This window comes from Mustelus asterias, chromosome 11, assembly GCF_964213995.1.
Source record: "Mustelus asterias chromosome 11, sMusAst1.hap1.1, whole genome shotgun sequence".
Classification (NCBI taxonomy): domain Eukaryota; kingdom Metazoa; phylum Chordata; class Chondrichthyes; order Carcharhiniformes; family Triakidae; genus Mustelus; species Mustelus asterias.
This window is the reverse complement of record NC_135811.1, coordinates 1802889-1820851: the sequence shown is the minus strand read 5'-3', so window position 1 is coordinate 1820851 and position 17963 is coordinate 1802889. Positions and strand designations below refer to the sequence as shown.

Below are 17963 nucleotides of genomic sequence, written 5' to 3'. Positions count from 1 at the left end.
ATTGAGGGGGGGTAGTTATAGAACCGATGTCAGGGGTAGGTTCTTTACCCAGAGGGTGGTGAGGGATTGGAATGCCCTGCCAGCATCAGTAGTAAATGCGCCTAGTTTGGGGGCGTTTAAGAGATCCGTAGATAGGTTCATGGACGAAAAGAAATTGGTTTAGGTTGGAGGGTCACAGTTTTTTTTTAACTGGTCGGTGCAACATCGTGGGCCGAAGGGCCTGTTCTGCGCTGTAATGTTCTATGTTCTATGTTCTATGAATTCTGGAGGTGAGGTGAGAGTGACAGCCCTGGACATCAAGGCCGCATTCGACCGAGTGTGGCATCAAGGAGCCCGAGCGAAACTGGAATCAATGGGTATCAGGGACAAACTCTCCGCTGGTTGGAGTCATACCTGGTACATAGGAAGATGGTTGTGGTTGTGCAGGTTCAGTCATCTCAGCTCCAGGGCATCTCTGCAGGAGTCCCTCAGGGGAGTGTCCTCGGCCCAACAATCTTCAGCTGCTTCATCAATGACCTTCCCTCCATCATAAAGGAAAAAAGTTAAAGTTTATTTATTATTGTCACAAGTAGGCTTACATTAACACTGCAATGAAGTTACTGTGAAAATTCCCTAGTCGCCACACTCCAGCGCCTGCTCGGGTACACTGAGGGAGAATTTAGCACAGCCAATTCACCTAACCAGCATGTCTTTCGGACTGTGGGAGGACACCAGAGCACCCAGAGGATACCTACGCCGACACAAGGAGATTGTGCAAACTTCCCAAAGACAGTGACCCAACCCAGGAATTGAATCCGGATCCCTGGAGCTGAGAGGCAGCAGTGCTGCCATGGTCATAAGGTCAGAATGTTCAGCACCATTCGTGACTCCTCAGATACTGAAGCAGTCCATGTTCAAATGCAGCAAAACCTGGACAATATCCAGGCTCGGGCTGACAAGTGGCAAATAACATTCACACCACACAAATGCCAGGCAATGACCATCACCAATAAGAGACACTCTAACCACCGCCCCTTAACATCCAATGGTGTTACCATCACTGAATCACCCACTGTCAACATCCTTGGGGTTACCATTGACCAGAAACTCAACTGGACTCACCACATAAACACAGTGGCTACAAGAGCAGGTCAGAGGCTCGGAATACTGTGGTGAGTAACTCACCTCTCACTTTCTCTCAAAGGCCAATTGGCCATTTATTAAATATTGATTCTTGTTCAAATGGCAAAGTGATTAGATTAAGCCCTCACCTTCCTCACTACACACCTTCAAATAGCTGCTCCAGGATACTACTCAGAGCCGATCTGTAACTTCAAAAGCTTTTAAAAGGTCAGTTCACACTGGGAGCCAGTCAGTCTGAGGCCCAGTTATTTATAGAAAGCCCTGTATCAGGTAACCCCATTCACAGAGCACAGCCACTCACTCAGCAAGCTCACAGTCCCTGCTCCAACCCTGGCTGCAATGGCCAATGATCCTGAGGCCCATTCAGCACCTCCACACGGACGTTGCCAATCTCCACATGGGCAGCAAGGCGGTGCCCTCATTCATGTATGACCCACGTTGCCCACATTTCTCTCTTTCTGTCTTTCTTTCATTCCTTTTGTCAATCTGCTTCTCTCTCCTCTCTATGCTGCATTCTCTCTCTTTCCCTCGACGGACAGAATTATAAACTCCTTGTCGATGGGCTTGGAGGTTGAATGGCTGGCGGAACCACCTGGGTGGGAATTGGGAGGATGCCTGAATTCTCCGTGCCATCGGTTTGCCGGTGATTGAGAGACTCGAGATCAGCCACCTGCCGGGAGCCCCATTGGGCAATATAAGATGCCAAAAGGACCAGCTCGCTGCCTCCATCAATGTTATCATTGATGCCATGACTCGCTGCCACTTGCTCATCCAGTGAAACCTGCCAACTGCCTGGCACTGTCCGAGGGGACCCAGGGAGGGCTCGCCTTCCACTCCCACGGCAATGACACTGCTCCATGACTGCCCCCTCCCCACCAGCGCCTGCCTGGCAGACCCCAGCAGCCTGCCCAACACCACAACACTTTTGCCAAGCTCTGGGAGTGCCCACTCCTAACAATTGCAGCTGCTCAGCTGCCAGGCCGGCTTTGGACAGCTGCCCTCCTGAGCTGGGAGGACAGTCTGGGTGGTAGACAGTTGGCTCCAGCCAGTCTCCTGCCACAATGGGGTCCATGCCGCTTAAAGAGTGGCAGATACTGCAGTCAGCGACCGCTGGCAGGACTTTAACTGCAATAGAAGAATTCAACCATTTCCTCTCTCTTACTCCATCTGTCTTTCTCTCCTTCCATCTCTCTCTACCTCCCCCATTGTTTCTTTCTTCTGCCTATCTCTGTTTTCTCTCTTCCCCCTCGATCACTCTATTTTCCTTTCCCTCGATATTGCTCCCTCTCGATCCCTTTTGTGGATCTGTCTGGCTCAGGCTGATGACTGCCACTCACAATAGATTGTCAGGGACTCACTATCAGTTAGAAATTTAATAAGTTTTATATCAGTCACTTTGAACAATGCACTAATCAATAAAAAACAGCTTATCTGCATTTCAAATCTGTCTCCTTGCTGACAGCCAGAAAACTCATAGCATATTCAGTCTGACAGTTCAACTTTCTCCATCCCACACACAGTAAATTTCTATTCACTGTCAATCTGTTACACACGATTGTGCTGTGCCTGTCCTGGGAGTGTTTGATGGGGACAGTGTAGAGGGAGCTTTACTCTGTATCTAACCCCGTGCTGTGCCTGTTCTGGGAGTGTTTGATGGGGACAGTGTAGAGGGAGCTTTACTCTGTATCTAACCCCGTGCTGTGCCTGTTCTGGGAGTGTTTGATGGGGACAGTGTAGAGGGAGCTTTACTCTGTAACTAACCCCGTGCTGTACCTGTCCTGGGAGAGTTTGATGGGGACTGTGTAGAGGGAGCTTTACTCTGTATCTAACCCCGTGCTGTACCTGTCCTGGGAGTGTTTGACGGGGACAGTGTGGAGGGAGCTTTACTCTGTATCTAACCCCGTGCTGTGCCTGTTCTGGGAGTGTTTGATGGGGACAGTGTAGAGGGAGCTTTACTCTGTATCTAACCCCGTGCTGTACCAGTTCTGGGAGTGTTTGATGGGGACAGTGTAGAGGGAGCTTTACTCTGTATCTAACCCCGTGCTGCACCTGTCCTGGGAGTGTTTGATGGGGACAGTATAGAGGGAGCTTTACTCTGTATCTAACCCCGTGCTGTACCTGTCCTGGGAGTGTTTGATGGGGACAGTATAGAGGGAGCTTTACTCTGTATCTAACCCCGTGCTGGACCTGTCCTGGGAGTGTTTGATGGGGACAGTGTAGAGGGAGCTTTACTCTGTATCTAACCCCGTGCTGTACCTGTTCTGGGAGTGTTTGATGGGGACAGTGTAGAGGGAGCTTTACTCTGTATCTAACCCCGTGCTGTGCCTGTTCTGGGAGTGTTTGATGGGGACAGTGTAGAGGGAGCTTTACTCTGTATCTAACCCCGTGCTGTGCCTGTTCTGGGAGTGTTTGATGGGGACAGTGTAGAGGGAGCTTTACTCTGTATCTAACCCCGTGCTGTGCCTGTTCTGGGAGTGTTTGATGGGGACAGTGTAGAGGGAGCTTTACTCTGTAACTAACCCCGTGCTGTACCTGTCCTGGGAGAGTTTGATGGGGACTGTGTAGAGGGAGCTTTACTCTGTATCTAACCCCGTGCTGTACCTGTCCTGGGAGTTTTTGACGGGGACAGTGTGGAGGGAGCTTTACTCTGTATCTAACCCCGTGCTGTGCCTGTTCTGGGAGTGTTTGATGGGGACAGTGTAGAGGGAGCTTTACTCTGTATCTAACCCCGTGCTGTACCTGTTCTGGGAGTGTTTGATGGGGACAGTGTAGAGGGAGCTTTACTCTGTATCTAACCCCGTGCTGCACCTGTCCTGGGAGTGTTTGATGGGGACAGTATAGAGGGAGCTTTACTCTGTATCTAACCCCGTGCTGTACCTGTCCTGGGAGTGTTTGATGGGGACAGTATAGAGGGAGCTTTACTCTGTATCTAACCCCGTGCTGGACCTGTCCTGGGAGTGTTTGATGGGGACAGTGTAGAGGGAGCTTTACTCTGTATCTAACCCCGTGCTGTACCTGTCCTGGGAGTGTTTGATGGGGACAGTGTAGAGGGATCTTTACTCTGTATCTAACCCCGTGCTGTACCTGCCCTGGGAGTGTTTGATGGGGACAGTGTAGAGGGAGCTTTACTCTGTATCTAACCCCGTGCTGTACCTGTCCTGGGAGTGTTTGGGACAGTGTAGAGGGAGCTTTACTCTGTATCTAACCCCGTGCTGTACCTGTCCTGGGAGTGTTTGATGGGGACAGTTTAGAGGGAGCTTTACTCTGTATCTAACCCCGTGCTGTACCTGTCCTGGGAGTGTTTGATGGGGGACAGTGTAGAGGGAGCTTTACTCTGTATCTAACCCCGTGCTGTACCTGTCCTGGGAGTGTTTGATGGGGGACAGTGTAGTGGGAGCTTTACTCTGTATCTAACCCCGTGCTGTACCTGTCCTGGGAGTGTTTGATGGGGACAGTATAGAGGGAGCTTTACTCTGTATCCAACCCCGTGCTGTACCTGTCCTGGGAGTGTTTGATGGGGACAGAGTAGAGGGAGCTTTATTCTATATCTGTATCACGGTACATACTCTTGCAACCCGGCCAACGTTGTCTACCTGATCCGCTGCAGGAAAGGATGTCCCGAGGCATGGTACATTGGGGAAACCATGCAGACACTACGACAAGGCGGAGAGACGCTACAACAAGACGGAGAGATTCTTTCCACTTAGTAAGGAAGTTAAAACTAGAGGACACAGCCTCAAAATAAAGGGGGGTCGGTTTAAGACAGAGTTGAGGAGGAACTTCTTCTCCCAGAGGGTGGTGAATCTCTGGAATTCTCTGCCCACTGAGGTGGTGGAGGCTACCTCGCTGAATATGTTTAAAGCGCGGATGGATGGATTCCTGATCGGTAAGGGAATTAAGGGTTATGGGGATCAGGCGGGTAAGTGGTACTGATCCACGTCAGATCAGCCATGATCTTATTGAATGGCGGGGCAGGCTCGAGGGGCTAGATGGCCTACTCCTGCTCCTATTTCTTATGTTCTTATGTTCTTATAACAATGGATGAATGAACACTGCTCGACAATTACCAGACAAGAGTGTTCTCTTCCTGTTGGGAACCACTTCAGCGGTCATGGGCATTCGGCCTCTGATCTTTGGGTAAGCGTTCTCCAAGGCGGCCTTCACGACACACGACAGCGCAGAGTCGCTGAGCAGAGACTGATAGCCAAGTTCCGCACACATGAGGATGGCCTCAACCGGGATCTTGGGTTCATGTCACACTATCTGTAACCCCCACGATTTGCCTGGGCTTGCAAAATCTCACTAACTGTCCTGTTTGGAGACAATACACATCTCTTAACCTGTGCTTAACGCTCTCTCCACTCACATTGTCTGTATCTTTAAGACCTGGTTGGCTGTAGAGATTCTCATTCTAATCAGTATTCTGTAACTTGATTTTGTGTCTCTGTGTCCTGTTTGAGAGCAGATTTCCACTCCATCTGACGAAGGAGCAGCACTCCGAAAACTAATCGCATTTGCTACCAAATAAACCTGTTGGACTTTAACCTGGTGTTGTTAAAACTCTTACTGTGTTTACCCCAGTCCAACGCCGGCATCTCCACATCAGTTTTTGATGGGGACAGTGTAGAGGGAGCTTTACTATCTAACGCCGTGCTGTACCTGTCCTGGGAGTGTTTGATGGGGACAGTGTTGTTTGACAAGTCTGTTTAAACGCAAACCTGCTTCTCTTTGACAGGTCAAAAACTCCAGCGGAGATTTTCCTTTACTCCTGAGCAATGTCCATCTGATGTATCATTCTCAGATTATTCATGGTGAATATTAGTTGATTCATTGCCAGTGACCTGAGAACAATGTAGCTCTCTCTGAAGAGCCGTATAATCCCACACTCTGACACATTTGCAACTGCCTGCTTCAAAAATAATGTCGAGTAAAGGTTTAGTACAAAGTAATAATACCACAATGCAAGGAAAGCTTTCACAGGCTTTGTCGATCTTCTGTCAAACTTTCATATTCCTGCAAAAAGCCCAAATTAAATTGAAGCAGAATTGAATTTCAATTCAGTCAACTGTTAGTCATTGGTTGGAATTGGCGCGATCACTCACTCCCATTTCACAGAATATTCCAACCCACTCCAGAGCTGTAAAAACCAGATAATCCAAACCGCTTCCCATTCACTCCCACTGTCCCCAATCCCAATCGACACAAACCGCTTCCCATTCACACCCACTGTCCCCAATCCCAATGGATCAAACCCGTTCCCATTCGCTCCCATTGTCCACAATCCCAATGGATCAAACCCCTTCCCATTCCCTCCCTCTGTCCCCAATCCCAATGTACCTAAACCCCTTCCCATTCACTCCCACTGCCCAAAATCTCAATGGATCAAACCCGTTCCCATTCACTCCCACTGTCCAAAATCCCAATGGAACCAAACTTCTTCCCATTCACTCCCATTGTACACAATCCCAATGGACCCCAACTTCTTCCCATTCACTCCCATTGTACACAATCCCAATGGACTCCAACTTCTTCCCATTCACTCCCATTGTACACATTCTCAATGGATCAAACCCCTTCCCATTCTCTCCCACTGTACACAATCCCAATGGATCTAAACCCCTTCCCGTTCACTCCCACTGTACACAATCCCAATGCCCCATTTATTGATCACCTCCTGGCTGTTCCAGTTATTCCGTGTTATTCCGTGTTGTTCAGTGTAATCTGTAAATTGACTGTTGCAATTCTATTGAATAATGAGATTAGCCAATGAGGAAGTAGATTTTTTATTTGATTAATTCGGAATTTTAGATCCAAGTGAATCTGCCAATGAAGTTTGCCAACTGCCTCAGTAAAGAGGCATCTCCTTGGTTCTGAATGAGCGATACTGGCTCAGACAGAGTGATGTTTTTACACGGCGAGGTTGGACACATATTTCCTGACATTGGTATATCCCGGATCAGAAATATTCCCTTTTGGATCAAAGTCCGTGAAGTTGATGCACTTTGTCCCCCCTTCCTTACATTCCAAATTTCCCAGGACAATTTGCAGAAACATTCCGGTTGTAATGGTGAGAGTTGGAGCCTGGGTTTTGCTTCATTGACTGAGAGATTTGGGTCCGGATGGATCAGCACAGCTCACAGCAGCTCCTAGTTGGCGCAGGGTGTCAGGGTTTGTAAGGTCTCCTCTGCAACCACCTCATTCCCACAAAAACGGAAACTACCAGGAGAAAAAAGGAACAGGAATTACAGAGTTCATCCAACACCGTGAAAGTCTAGCTAGGGATTCTGAACACAGGTATGCATGAGGAATAGAACCAAGCCCGTTTAGTTCCAGCCTTAGACAACATCGAACCTACTGATCCTCTGACAGTGCGGCACTCCCTCAGTACTGACCCTCTGACAGTGCGGCACTCCCTCAGTACTGACCCTCTGACAGTGCGGCACTCCCTCAGTACTGACCCTCTGACAGTGCGGCACTCCCTCAGTACTGACCCTCTGACAGTGCGGCACTCCCTCAGTACTGACCCTCTGACAGTGCGGCGCTCCCTCAGCACTGACCCTCTGACAGTGCGGCACTCCCTCAGTACTGACCCTCTGACAGTGCGGCACTCCCTCAGTACTGACCCTCTGACAGTGCGGCACTCCCTCAGTACTGACCCTCTGACAGTGCAGCACTCCCTCAGTACTGACCCTCTGACAGTGCGGCACTCCCTCAGTACTGACCCTCTGACAGTGCGGCACTCCCTCAGTACTGACCCTCTGACAGTGTGGCAATCCCTCAGTACTGACCCTCTGACAGTGCGGCACTCCCTCAGTACTGACCCTCTGACAGTGCGGCACTCCCTCAGTACTGACCCTCTGACAGTGTGGCAATCCCTCAGTACTGACCCTCTGACAGTGCGGCACTCCCTCAGTACTGACCCTCTGACAATGCAAGTTCCCTCAGCACTGACCCTCTGACAGTGCGGCACTCCCTCACTACTGACCCTCTGACAGTGCAGCACTCCCTCAGTACTGACACTCTGACAGTGCAGCATTCCCTCAGTACTGACCCTTTGACAGTGCGGCACTCCCTCAGTACTGACCCTCTGACAGTGCGGCGCTCCCTCAGCACTGACCCTCTGACAGTGCGGCACTCCCTCAGTACTGACCCTCTGACAGTGCGGCACTCCCTCAGTACTGACCCTCTGACAGTGTGGCACTCCCTCAGTACTGACCCTCTGACAGTGCGGCACTCCCTCAGTACTGAGCCTCTGACAGTGCGGCACTCCATCAGCACTGACCCTCTGACCTTTTGACACTGTTGTGTCAGTGAAGATTTTGTGCTAAATTCTGGATTGTTGTTTGGTCACAAAATCCTCTGAATGGAGGTAAGTGATCTGAGTAAATGTTGAGATCCTCTGGACTCTAACCCCTGGCGGGCGTGGCTCCTCCCAGTCTCACCCACTCCCCTTCACAAGCTCTGAGCACTGACAAGTGAGTGTCTGGTTTGCAGTCACTAACCTGGCCCTGTTCTTGGCCTGCTCCAGTGTGACGCTCGCTGCTCCCAGTTTCGGGTGGAATATGTTAATCATGTTATTGTTCCACAGGAACTTCACTTTGGTAACTTCACCCACGTCCAGCTTGACATCAATCAGCCCCCAGTACGTTTTCCCTGGGTACAGTCTCGCTCTGGAGAAATTCAAAACATCTCGGGGTCAAATCCCTACGTAAGATTCAAACTTAGAGCTGGAGCTGAAAGATCATCATGTGATCCAACTATCCAGTGATCAGCTAAACAGCTCACTGTGTGATCCAGTGATCAGCTAAACAGCTCACTGTGTGATCCAGTGATCAGCTAAACAGCTCACTGTGTGATCCAATGGTCATCTAAACAGCTCACTGTGTGATCCAGTGATCAGCTAAACAGCTCACTGTGTGATCCGGTGAACAGCTCACGGTGTGATCCAGTGATCACGTGGTCGGTTAAACAGCTCACTTGTGATCTAGTGATCCAGTGGACAGCTCACAGTGTGATCCAGTGATCCACTCACTGTATGATCCAGTGCTCAGCTAAACAGCTCACTGTGTAATCTAGTGATCCAATGACAGGTGAAACAACCCATTGTGTGACCCAGTGATCATGTGATCGGTTAAACAGCACGCTTGCGATCTAGTGATCCAGTGGACAGCTCACGGTGTGATCTAGTGACCAAGTGACAAGCGAAACAGCTCATGGTGTGATCCAGTTAGACAATCCTCTGTGTGACCCAGTGATCAGTTAAACAGCTCTGTGTGATCCAATGATCCAGTGAACAGTTCAGGCCTCCAGCTAAGAGATGGAATGTGATAACACCCCCCAACAGAATGGGTCGGAAATCCAGTTTGATCCAAGGTGGTGAATAATCATACATCACAAATTGGTGAGACATTTCCATCAATGGGCGGAATACTTGAATGAAGTTATTAACAATGATAAGAACTTACTCCAGTGTTTAATAACGAGACAATGAATCATTAACAGGTGAGCGATGTTGATGTCGCAACAGTTGTAATAATGTGATGATGTTCGAATAAAGATATTTGCACAGACGGACACTTACTCGGTGACTGGATGTTGGTGGCTGATTCCCTTGATCCCATACAGAGCAACGTTCACAGCTCCGGACACAGACTGATCGCCGGAGAGAGTCACAGACACGTTGTAACGCCAACCTGGCAGAGAGGACAGGAGAGAAAGGATTCAGTCACAGTGAGAGAGAGGGCACTGAGAGAGAGAGGGCACTGAGAGAGAGAGGGCACTGAGAGAGAGAGGGCACTGAGAGAAAGAGAGCACTGAGAGAGAGAGGGCACTGAGAGAGAGCGGGCACTGAGAGAGAGAGGGCGCCGAGAGAGAGAGAGGGCACTGAGAGAGAGCGGGCACTGAGAGAGAGCGGGCACTGAGAGAGAGAGCACAGAGAGAGAGAGAGCACTGAGAGAGAGAGGGCACTGAGAGAGACAGAGGGCACTGAGAGAGAGGGCACTGAGAGAGAGGGGGCACTGAGAGAGAGGGGGCACTGAGAGAGAGGGGGCACTGAGAGAGAGAGGGCACTGAGAGAGAGAGCACTGAGAGAGAGAGAGCACTGAGAGAGAGAGGGCACTGAGAGAGAGAGCACTGAGAGAGAGAGCACTGAGAAAGAGAGGGCACTGAGAGAGAGAGAGAGCACTGAGAGAGAGAGAGGGCACTGAGAGAGAGAGAGGGCACTGAGAAAGAGAGGGCACTGAGAGAGAGAGAGGGCACTGAAAGAGAGAGAGGGAACTGAGAGAGAGAGAGAGGGCACTGAGAGAGAGAGAGAGGGCACCGAGAGAGAGAGAGCACTGAGAGAGAGAGAGGGCACTGAGAGAGAGAGGGCGCCGAGAGAGAGGGCACTGAGAGAAAGAGAGCACTGAGAGAGAGAGGGCACTGAGAGAGAGAGAGGGCACTGAGAGAGAGAGAGCACTGAGAGAGAGAGAGAGGGCACTGAGAGAGAGAGAGCACTGAGAGAGAGAGAGGGCACTGAGAGAGAGAGGGCGCCGAGAGAGAGGGCACTGAGAGAGAGGGCACTGAGAGAGAGAGAGCACTGAGAGAGAGAGAGAGGGCACTGAGAGAGAGAGAGCACTGAGAGAGAGAGAGGGCACTGAGAGAGAGAGGGCGCCGAGAGAGAGGGCACTGAGAGAGAGGGCACTGAGAGAGAGAGAGGGCACTGAGAGAGAGGGCACTGAGAGAGAGAGAGCACTGAGAGAGAGAGAGAGGGCACTGAGAGAGAGAGAGGGCACTGAGAGAGAGAGAGGACACTGAGAGAGAGAGGGCACTGAGAGAGAGAGAGCACTGAGAGAGAGAGAGCACTGAGAGAGAGAGGGGGCACTGAGAGAGAGAGGGCGCCGAGAGAGAGAGAGCACTGAGAGAGAGAGAGGGCACTGATAGAGAGAGAGCACTGAGAGAGAGAGAGAGGGCACTGAGAGAGAGAGGGGGCACTGAGAGAGAGAGAGCACTGAGAGAGAGAGAGCACTGAGAGAGAGAGAGGGCACTGAGAGAGAGAGAGCACTGAGAGAGAGAGGGCACTGAGAGAGAGAGGGGGCACTGAGAGAGAGAGAGAGCACTGAGAGAGAGAGAGCACTGAGAGAGAGAGAGGGCACTGAGAGAGAGAGAGCACTGAGAGAGAGAGGGCACTGAGAGAGAGAGGGGGCACTGAGAGAGAGAGAGCACTGAGAGAGAGAGAGAGGGCACTGATAGAGAGAGGGCACTGATAGAGAGAGGGCACTGATAGAGAGAGGGCACTGAGAGAGAGAGGGGGCACTGCGAGAGAGAGAGCACTGAGAGAGAGAGAGCACTGAGAGAGAGAGAGCACTGAGAGAGAGAGAGGGCACTGCGAGAGAGAGGGCACTGAGAGAGAGAGAGGGCACTGAGAGAGAGAGAGGGCACTGAGAGAGAGAGAGCACTGAGAGAGAGAGAGGGCACTGAGAGAGAGAGAGGGCACTGAGAGAGAGAGCACAGAGAGAGAGAGAGCACTGAGAGAGAGAGGGCACTGAGAGAGACAGAGGGCACTGAGAGAGAGGGCACTGAGAGAGAGGGGGCACTGAGAGAGAGGGGGCACTGAGAGAGAGGGGGCACTGAGAGAGAGAGGGCACTGAGAGAGAGAGCACTGAGAGAGAGAGAGCACTGAGAGAGAGAGGGCACTGAGAGAGAGAGAGCACTGAGAGAGAGAGCACTGAGAAAGAGAGGGCACTGAGAGAGAGAGAGAGCACTGAGAGAGAGAGAGGGCACTGAGAGAGAGAGAGGGCACTGAGAAAGAGAGGGCACTGAGAGAGAGAGAGGGCACTGAAAGAGAGAGAGGGAACTGAGAGAGAGAGAGAGGGCACTGAGAGAGAGAGAGAGGGCACCGAGAGAGAGAGAGCACTGAGAGAGAGAGGGCGCCGAGAGAGAGGGCACTGAGAGAAAGAGAGCACTGAGAGAGAGAGGGCACTGAGAGAGAGAGAGGGCACTGAGAGAGAGAGAGCACTGAGAGAGAGAGAGAGGGCACTGAGAGAGAGAGAGGGCACTGAGAGAGAGAGAGGGCACTGAGAGAGAGAGGGCGCCGAGAGAGAGGGCACTGAGAGAGAGGGCACTGAGAGAGAGAGAGCACTGAGAGAGAGAGAGACGGCACTGAGAGAGAGAGAGCACTGAGAGAGAGAGAGGGCACTGAGAGAGAGAGGGCGCCGAGAGAGAGGGCACTGAGAGAGAGGGCACTGAGAGAGAGGGCACTGAGAGAGAGAGAGGGCACTGAGAGAGAGAGGGCGCCGAGAGAGAGGGCACTGAGAGAGAGGGCACTGAGAGAGAGAGAGCACTGAGAGAGAGAGAGAGGGCACTGAGAGAGAGGGCACTGAGAGAGAGAGGGCGCCGAGAGAGAGGGCACTGAGAGAGAGGGCACTGAGAGAGAGAGAGCACTGAGAGAGAGAGAGAGGGCACTGAGAGAGAGAGAGCACTGAGAGAGAGAGAGGGCACTGAGAGAGAGAGGGCGCCGAGAGAGAGGGCACTGAGAGAGAGGGCACTGAGAGAGAGGGCACTGAGAGAGAGAGAGGGCACTGAGAGAGAGGGCACTGAGAGAGAGAGAGCACTGAGAGAGAGAGAGAGGGCACTGAGAGAGAGAGAGGGCACTGAGAGAGAGAGAGGACACTGAGAGAGAGAGGGCACTGAGAGAGAGAGAGCACTGAGAGAGAGAGAGCACTGAGAGAGAGAGGGGGCACTGAGAGAGAGAGGGCGCCGAGAGAGAGAGAGCACTGAGAGAGAGAGAGGGCACTGATAGAGAGAGAGCACTGAGAGAGAGAGAGAGGGCACTGAGAGAGAGAGGGGGCACTGAGAGAGAGAGAGCACTGAGAGAGAGAGAGCACTGAGAGAGAGAGAGGGCACTGAGAGAGAGAGAGCACTGAGAGAGAGAGGGCACTGAGAGAGAGAGAGGGCACTGAGAGAGAGAGGGCACTGAGAGAGAGAGGGGGCACTGAGAGAGAGAGAGCACTGAGAGAGAGAGAGCACTGAGAGAGAGAGAGGGCACTGAGAGAGAGAGAGCACTGAGAGAGAGAGGGCACTGAGAGAGAGAGGGGACACTGAGAGAGAGAGAGCACTGAGAGAGAGAGAGAGGGCACTGAGAGAGAGAGGGCACTGATAGAGAGAGGGCACTGAGGGAGAGAGGGCACTGAGAGAGGGGGCACTGCGAGAGAGAGCACTGAGAGAGAGAGAGCACTGAGAGAGAGAGAGCACTGAGAGAGAGAGAGGGCACTGCGAGAGAGAGGGCACTGAGAGAGAGAGAGGGCACTGAGAGAGAGAGAGGGCACTGAGAGAGAGAGAGCACTGAGAGAGAGAGAGGGCACTGAGAGAGAGAGAGGGCACTGAGAGAGAGAGCACAGAGAGAGAGAGAGCACTGAGAGAGAGAGGGCACTGAGAGAGACAGAGGGCACTGAGAGAGAGGGCACTGAGAGAGAGGGGGCACTGAGAGAGAGGGGGCACTGAGAGAGAGGGGGCACTGAGAGAGAGAGGGCACTGAGAGAGAGAGCACTGAGAGAGAGCACTGAGAGAGAGAGGGCACTGAGAGAGAGAGAGCACTGAGAGAGAGAGCACTGAGAAAGAGAGGGCACTGAGAGAGAGAGAGAGCACTGAGAGAGAGAGAGGGCACTGAGAGAGAGAGAGGGCACTGAGAAAGAAAGGGCACTGAGAGAGAGAGAGAGCACTGAGAGAGAGAGAGGGCACTGAGAGAGAGAGAGGGCACTGAGAAAGAGAGGGCACTGAGAGAGAGAGAGGGCACTGAAAGAGAGAGAGGGAACTGAGAGAGAGAGAGAGGGCACTGAGAGAGAGAGAGAGGGCACCGAGAGAGAGAGAGCACTGAGAGAGAGAGAGGGCACTGAGAGAGAGAGGGCGCCGAGAGAGAGGGCACTGAGAGAAAGAGAGCACTGAGAGAGAGAGGGCACTGAGAGAGAGAGAGGGCACTGAGAGAGAGAGTGAGGGCACTGAGAGAGAGAGAGCACTGAGAGAGAGAGAGGGCACTGAGAGAGAGAGAGAGGGCGCCGAGAGAGAGGGCACTGAGAGAGAGGGCACTGAGAGAGAGAGAGCACTGAGAGAGAGAGAGAGGGCACTGAGAGAGAGAGAGCACTGAGAGAGAGAGAGGGCACTGAGAGAGAGAGGGCGCCGAGAGAGAGGGCACTGAGAGAGAGGGCACTGAGAGAGAGGGCACTGAGAGAGAGAGAGGGCACTGAGAGAGAGGGCACTGAGAGAGAGAGAGCACTGAGAGAGAGAGAGAGGGCACTGAGAGAGAGAGAGGGCACTGAGAGAGAGAGAGGACACTGAGAGAGAGAGGGCACTGAGAGAGAGAGAGCACTGAGAGAGAGAGAGCACTGAGAGAGAGAGGGGGCACTGAGAGAGAGAGGGCGCCGAGAGAGAGAGAGCACTGAGAGAGAGAGAGGGCACTGATAGAGAGAGAGCACTGAGAGAGAGAGAGAGGGCACTGAGAGAGAGAGGGGGCACTGAGAGAGAGAGAGCACTGAGAGAGAGAGAGCACTGAGAGAGAGAGAGGGCACTGAGAGAGAGAGAGCACTGAGAGAGAGAGGGCACTGAGAGAGAGAGGGGGCACTGAGAGAGAGAGAGCACTGAGAGAGAGAGAGCACTGAGAGAGAGAGAGGGCACTGAGAGAGAGAGAGCACTGAGAGAGAGAGGGCACTGAGAGAGAGAGGGGGCACTGAGAGAGAGAGAGCACTGAGAGAGAGAGAGAGGGCACTGAGAGAGAGAGGGCACTGATAGAGAGAGGGCACTGAGAGAGAGAGGGCACTGAGAGAGAGAGGGGGCACTGCGAGAGAGAGAGCACTGAGAGAGAGAGAGCACTGAGAGAGAGAGAGCACTGAGAGAGAGAGAGGGCACTGCGAGAGAGAGGGCACTGAGAGAGAGAGAGGGCACTGAGAGAGAGAGAGGGCACTGAGAGAGAGAGAGCACTGAGAGAGAGAGAGGGCACTGAGAGAGAGAGAGGGCACTGAGAGAGAGAGGGCACTGAGAGAGAGAGAGGGCACTGAGAGAGAGAGGGCACTGAGAGAGAGAGAGGGCACTGAGAGAGAGAGAGCACTGAGAGAGAGAGGGCACTGAGAGAGAGAGAGGGCACTGAGAGAGAGAGGGCACTGAGAGAGAGAGAGGGCACTGAGAGAGAGGGCACTGAGCGTGCAGACACTGAGAGAGCAGGCAGAGTGAGGGAGTGGGCACTGAGAGAGCGGGCAGAGTGAGGGAGTGGGCACTGAGAGAGCGGGCAGAGTGAGGGAGTGGGCACTGAGAGTGCAGACACTGAGAGAGTGGGCACTGAGAGTGCAGACACTGAGAGAGCGGGCACTGAGAGTGCAGACACTGAGAGAGCGGGCACTGAGAGTGCAGACACTGAGAGAGCGGGCACTGAGAGTGCAGACACTGAGAGAGCGGGCACTGAGAGTGCAGACACTGAGAGAGCGGGCACTGAGAGTGCAGACACTGAGAGAGAGGGCACTGAGAGAGCGGGCAGAGTGAGGGAGTGGGCACTGAGAGTGCAGACACTGAGAGAGCGGGCAGAGTGAGGGAGTGGGCACTGAGAGAGCGGGCAGAGTGAGGGAGTGGGCACTGAGAGAGCGGGCAGAGTGAGGGAGTGGGCACTGAGAGAGCGGGCAGAGTGAGGGAGTGGGCACTGAGAGAGCGGGCAGAGTGAGGGAGTGGGCACTGAGAGAGCGGGCAGAGTGAGGGAGTGGGCACTGAGAGAGCGGGCAGAGTGAGGGAGTGGGCACTGAGAGAGCGGGCAGAGTGAGGGAGTGGGCACTGAACACAGCGCTGGGTAAGTTGTGGCCAAGTTTTGACATTGAGGGTGGGGAATTCCTGAGGCTTAGACTCAGTGTGAGTTTTGAGGGACTGGGTTTTGAGTGAGTGAGTTTTGAGGGAGAGGGTTTTGGGAGCGAGGCAGTGACACTTTTCCCTTGCCTCTCTGTCTGTTTCCACATTCAGTGTCTGTTTAACTCTCCAGGAAGTTGGGTCAGATTTGTTACATTGAGATATAAAACATACCAGTTCGCGCAGGAGTCCACCGCTCGCCCCTCAAGCCTGCTCCGCCTTTCACTGGGATCACGGCTGATTAATCTGAGCCCCAACGCCACATACCTGCTGGCCCCCAATAACCTTTCACCTTCTTTCTATCGAGAATCTATCTTGCTCCGCCTTAAAAACATTCCGAGACTCTTCTTCCACTGTCTTTTGAGGAAGAACGTTCCAGAGACTCACCCCCTTCTGAGTGAAAAACTTCATCTCTGCTTTAAGTGAGCCAGCCCTTATTTTTAAACAGAGTTTCCCAAAGGAAACATCCCCTTCCCATCCACCCTGTCAATAATCCCTCAGGATCTTATATGTTTCAATCAAGTCACCTCTTAGTCTTCTGATCTCCAGTGGATGCAAATCTAACCCTAACCCTAACCTTTCCTCAAAGGCAACCCGCCCATTCCTGTATTCATCTGGTAAACCCTCTCCGAACTGTTTCTAACGCATTTACGACTCTCCTGAAACAAGGCGACGAATCCTGTACACAATACTCCAGATGTGGGCTGGAATTGTACATTCCCGCCCACCACGGGAATCGGAATGGGCGCGGGGCGAACCATGAAAAGGTCTGTTGACCTCGGGTGGGATTTTACGGTTTCAGGATGAGTGAGGCCATAAAATCCCAGCCGGAATCTCACCAATTCCCTGTACAACTGCAGCAGAACCTCACTGCTCTTGTATTCAATTCCCCTCACAATGAATGATAAAATTCGCCTAGTTTTCCCAGTTACTTGCTGCACCTGTACACTAGCCTTTTGTGATTCATGCACTGGGCCACCCAGATCCCTCTGCATCTCAGAGCGCTGCAATCCCTCACCATTTAGATAATTAGCTTTTTATTCTTCCTGACAAAATGGATAATTTCACCTGTGTCTACATTTGATGGATTTTTGCTCACTCCCTTAATCTATCTCTGTCTTTTTGTAACCTCCTTATGTTCTCTTCACAACTTACTTTCCGACCTATCTCTGTGTTATCAGCAAATTTAGCGACCATACCTTCAGTCCCATCTCCCAAGTTATTTATAGAAATGTTACGGCCCCAGCACTGATCCCTGTGGCACTCCAATTGTCACATCCTGCTAACCAGAAAATGACCTATTTAAACCTTTAGTTTGCTTTTAGTTAGCCAATCTGATAATCATGCCAATTTGAGCTTTTATTTTCCACAATAACCTTTGATGTGGCACCTTATCAAATGCTTTCTGGAAATCTAAGTACAGTACATTCACTGGTTCCCCTTTATCCACAGCACAGGTGGCTCCTTCAGAGAACCATAGATAGAACCATAGAAAATTACAGCTCAGAAACAGGCCTTTTGGCCCTTCTTGTCTGTGCCGAACCATTTTTTGCCTAGTCCCACTGACCTGCACTTGGACCATATCCCTCCACACCCCTCTCATCCATGAACCCGTCCAAGTTTTTCTTAAATGTTAAAAGTGACCTCGCATTTACCACTTTATCCGGCAGCTCATTCCACACTCCCACTACTCTCTGCATGAAGAAGCCCCCCCTAATATTCCCTTTAAACTTTTCTCCTTTCACCCTTAGCCCATGCCCTCTGGTTTTTTTCTCCCCTAGCCTCAGCGGAAAAAGCCTGCTTGCATTCACTCTATCTATACCCATCAAAATCTTATACACCTCTATCAAATCTCCCCTCAATCTTCTACGCTCCAGGGAATAAAGTCCCAACCTATTCAATCTCTCTCTGTAACTCAGCTTCTCAAGTCCCGGCAACATCCTTGTGAACCTTCTCTGCACTCTTTCAACCTTATTTACATCCTT

General features: G+C 52.0%; 1 protein-coding gene across 1 annotated transcript in view; it reads right to left on the bottom strand.

Annotated features, from left to right (window-relative positions):
• Nucleotides 1-6890: 6890 nt before the first annotated feature.
• LOC144500305 (inactive pancreatic lipase-related protein 1-like) overlaps nucleotides 6891-17963 on the bottom strand; it is a 63066-nt gene continuing 51993 nt past the window's right edge. The window contains exons 11-13 of the mRNA XM_078222993.1: nucleotides 9704-9815; nucleotides 8625-8792; nucleotides 6891-7338 (exon numbers count right to left, since the gene is read on the bottom strand). Coding sequence (XP_078079119.1) covers nucleotides 7269-7338; nucleotides 8625-8792; nucleotides 9704-9815 — 350 coding nt within the window. The 3' untranslated portion in view covers nucleotides 6891-7268. The remainder of the gene's footprint in view (nucleotides 7339-8624; nucleotides 8793-9703; nucleotides 9816-17963) is intronic.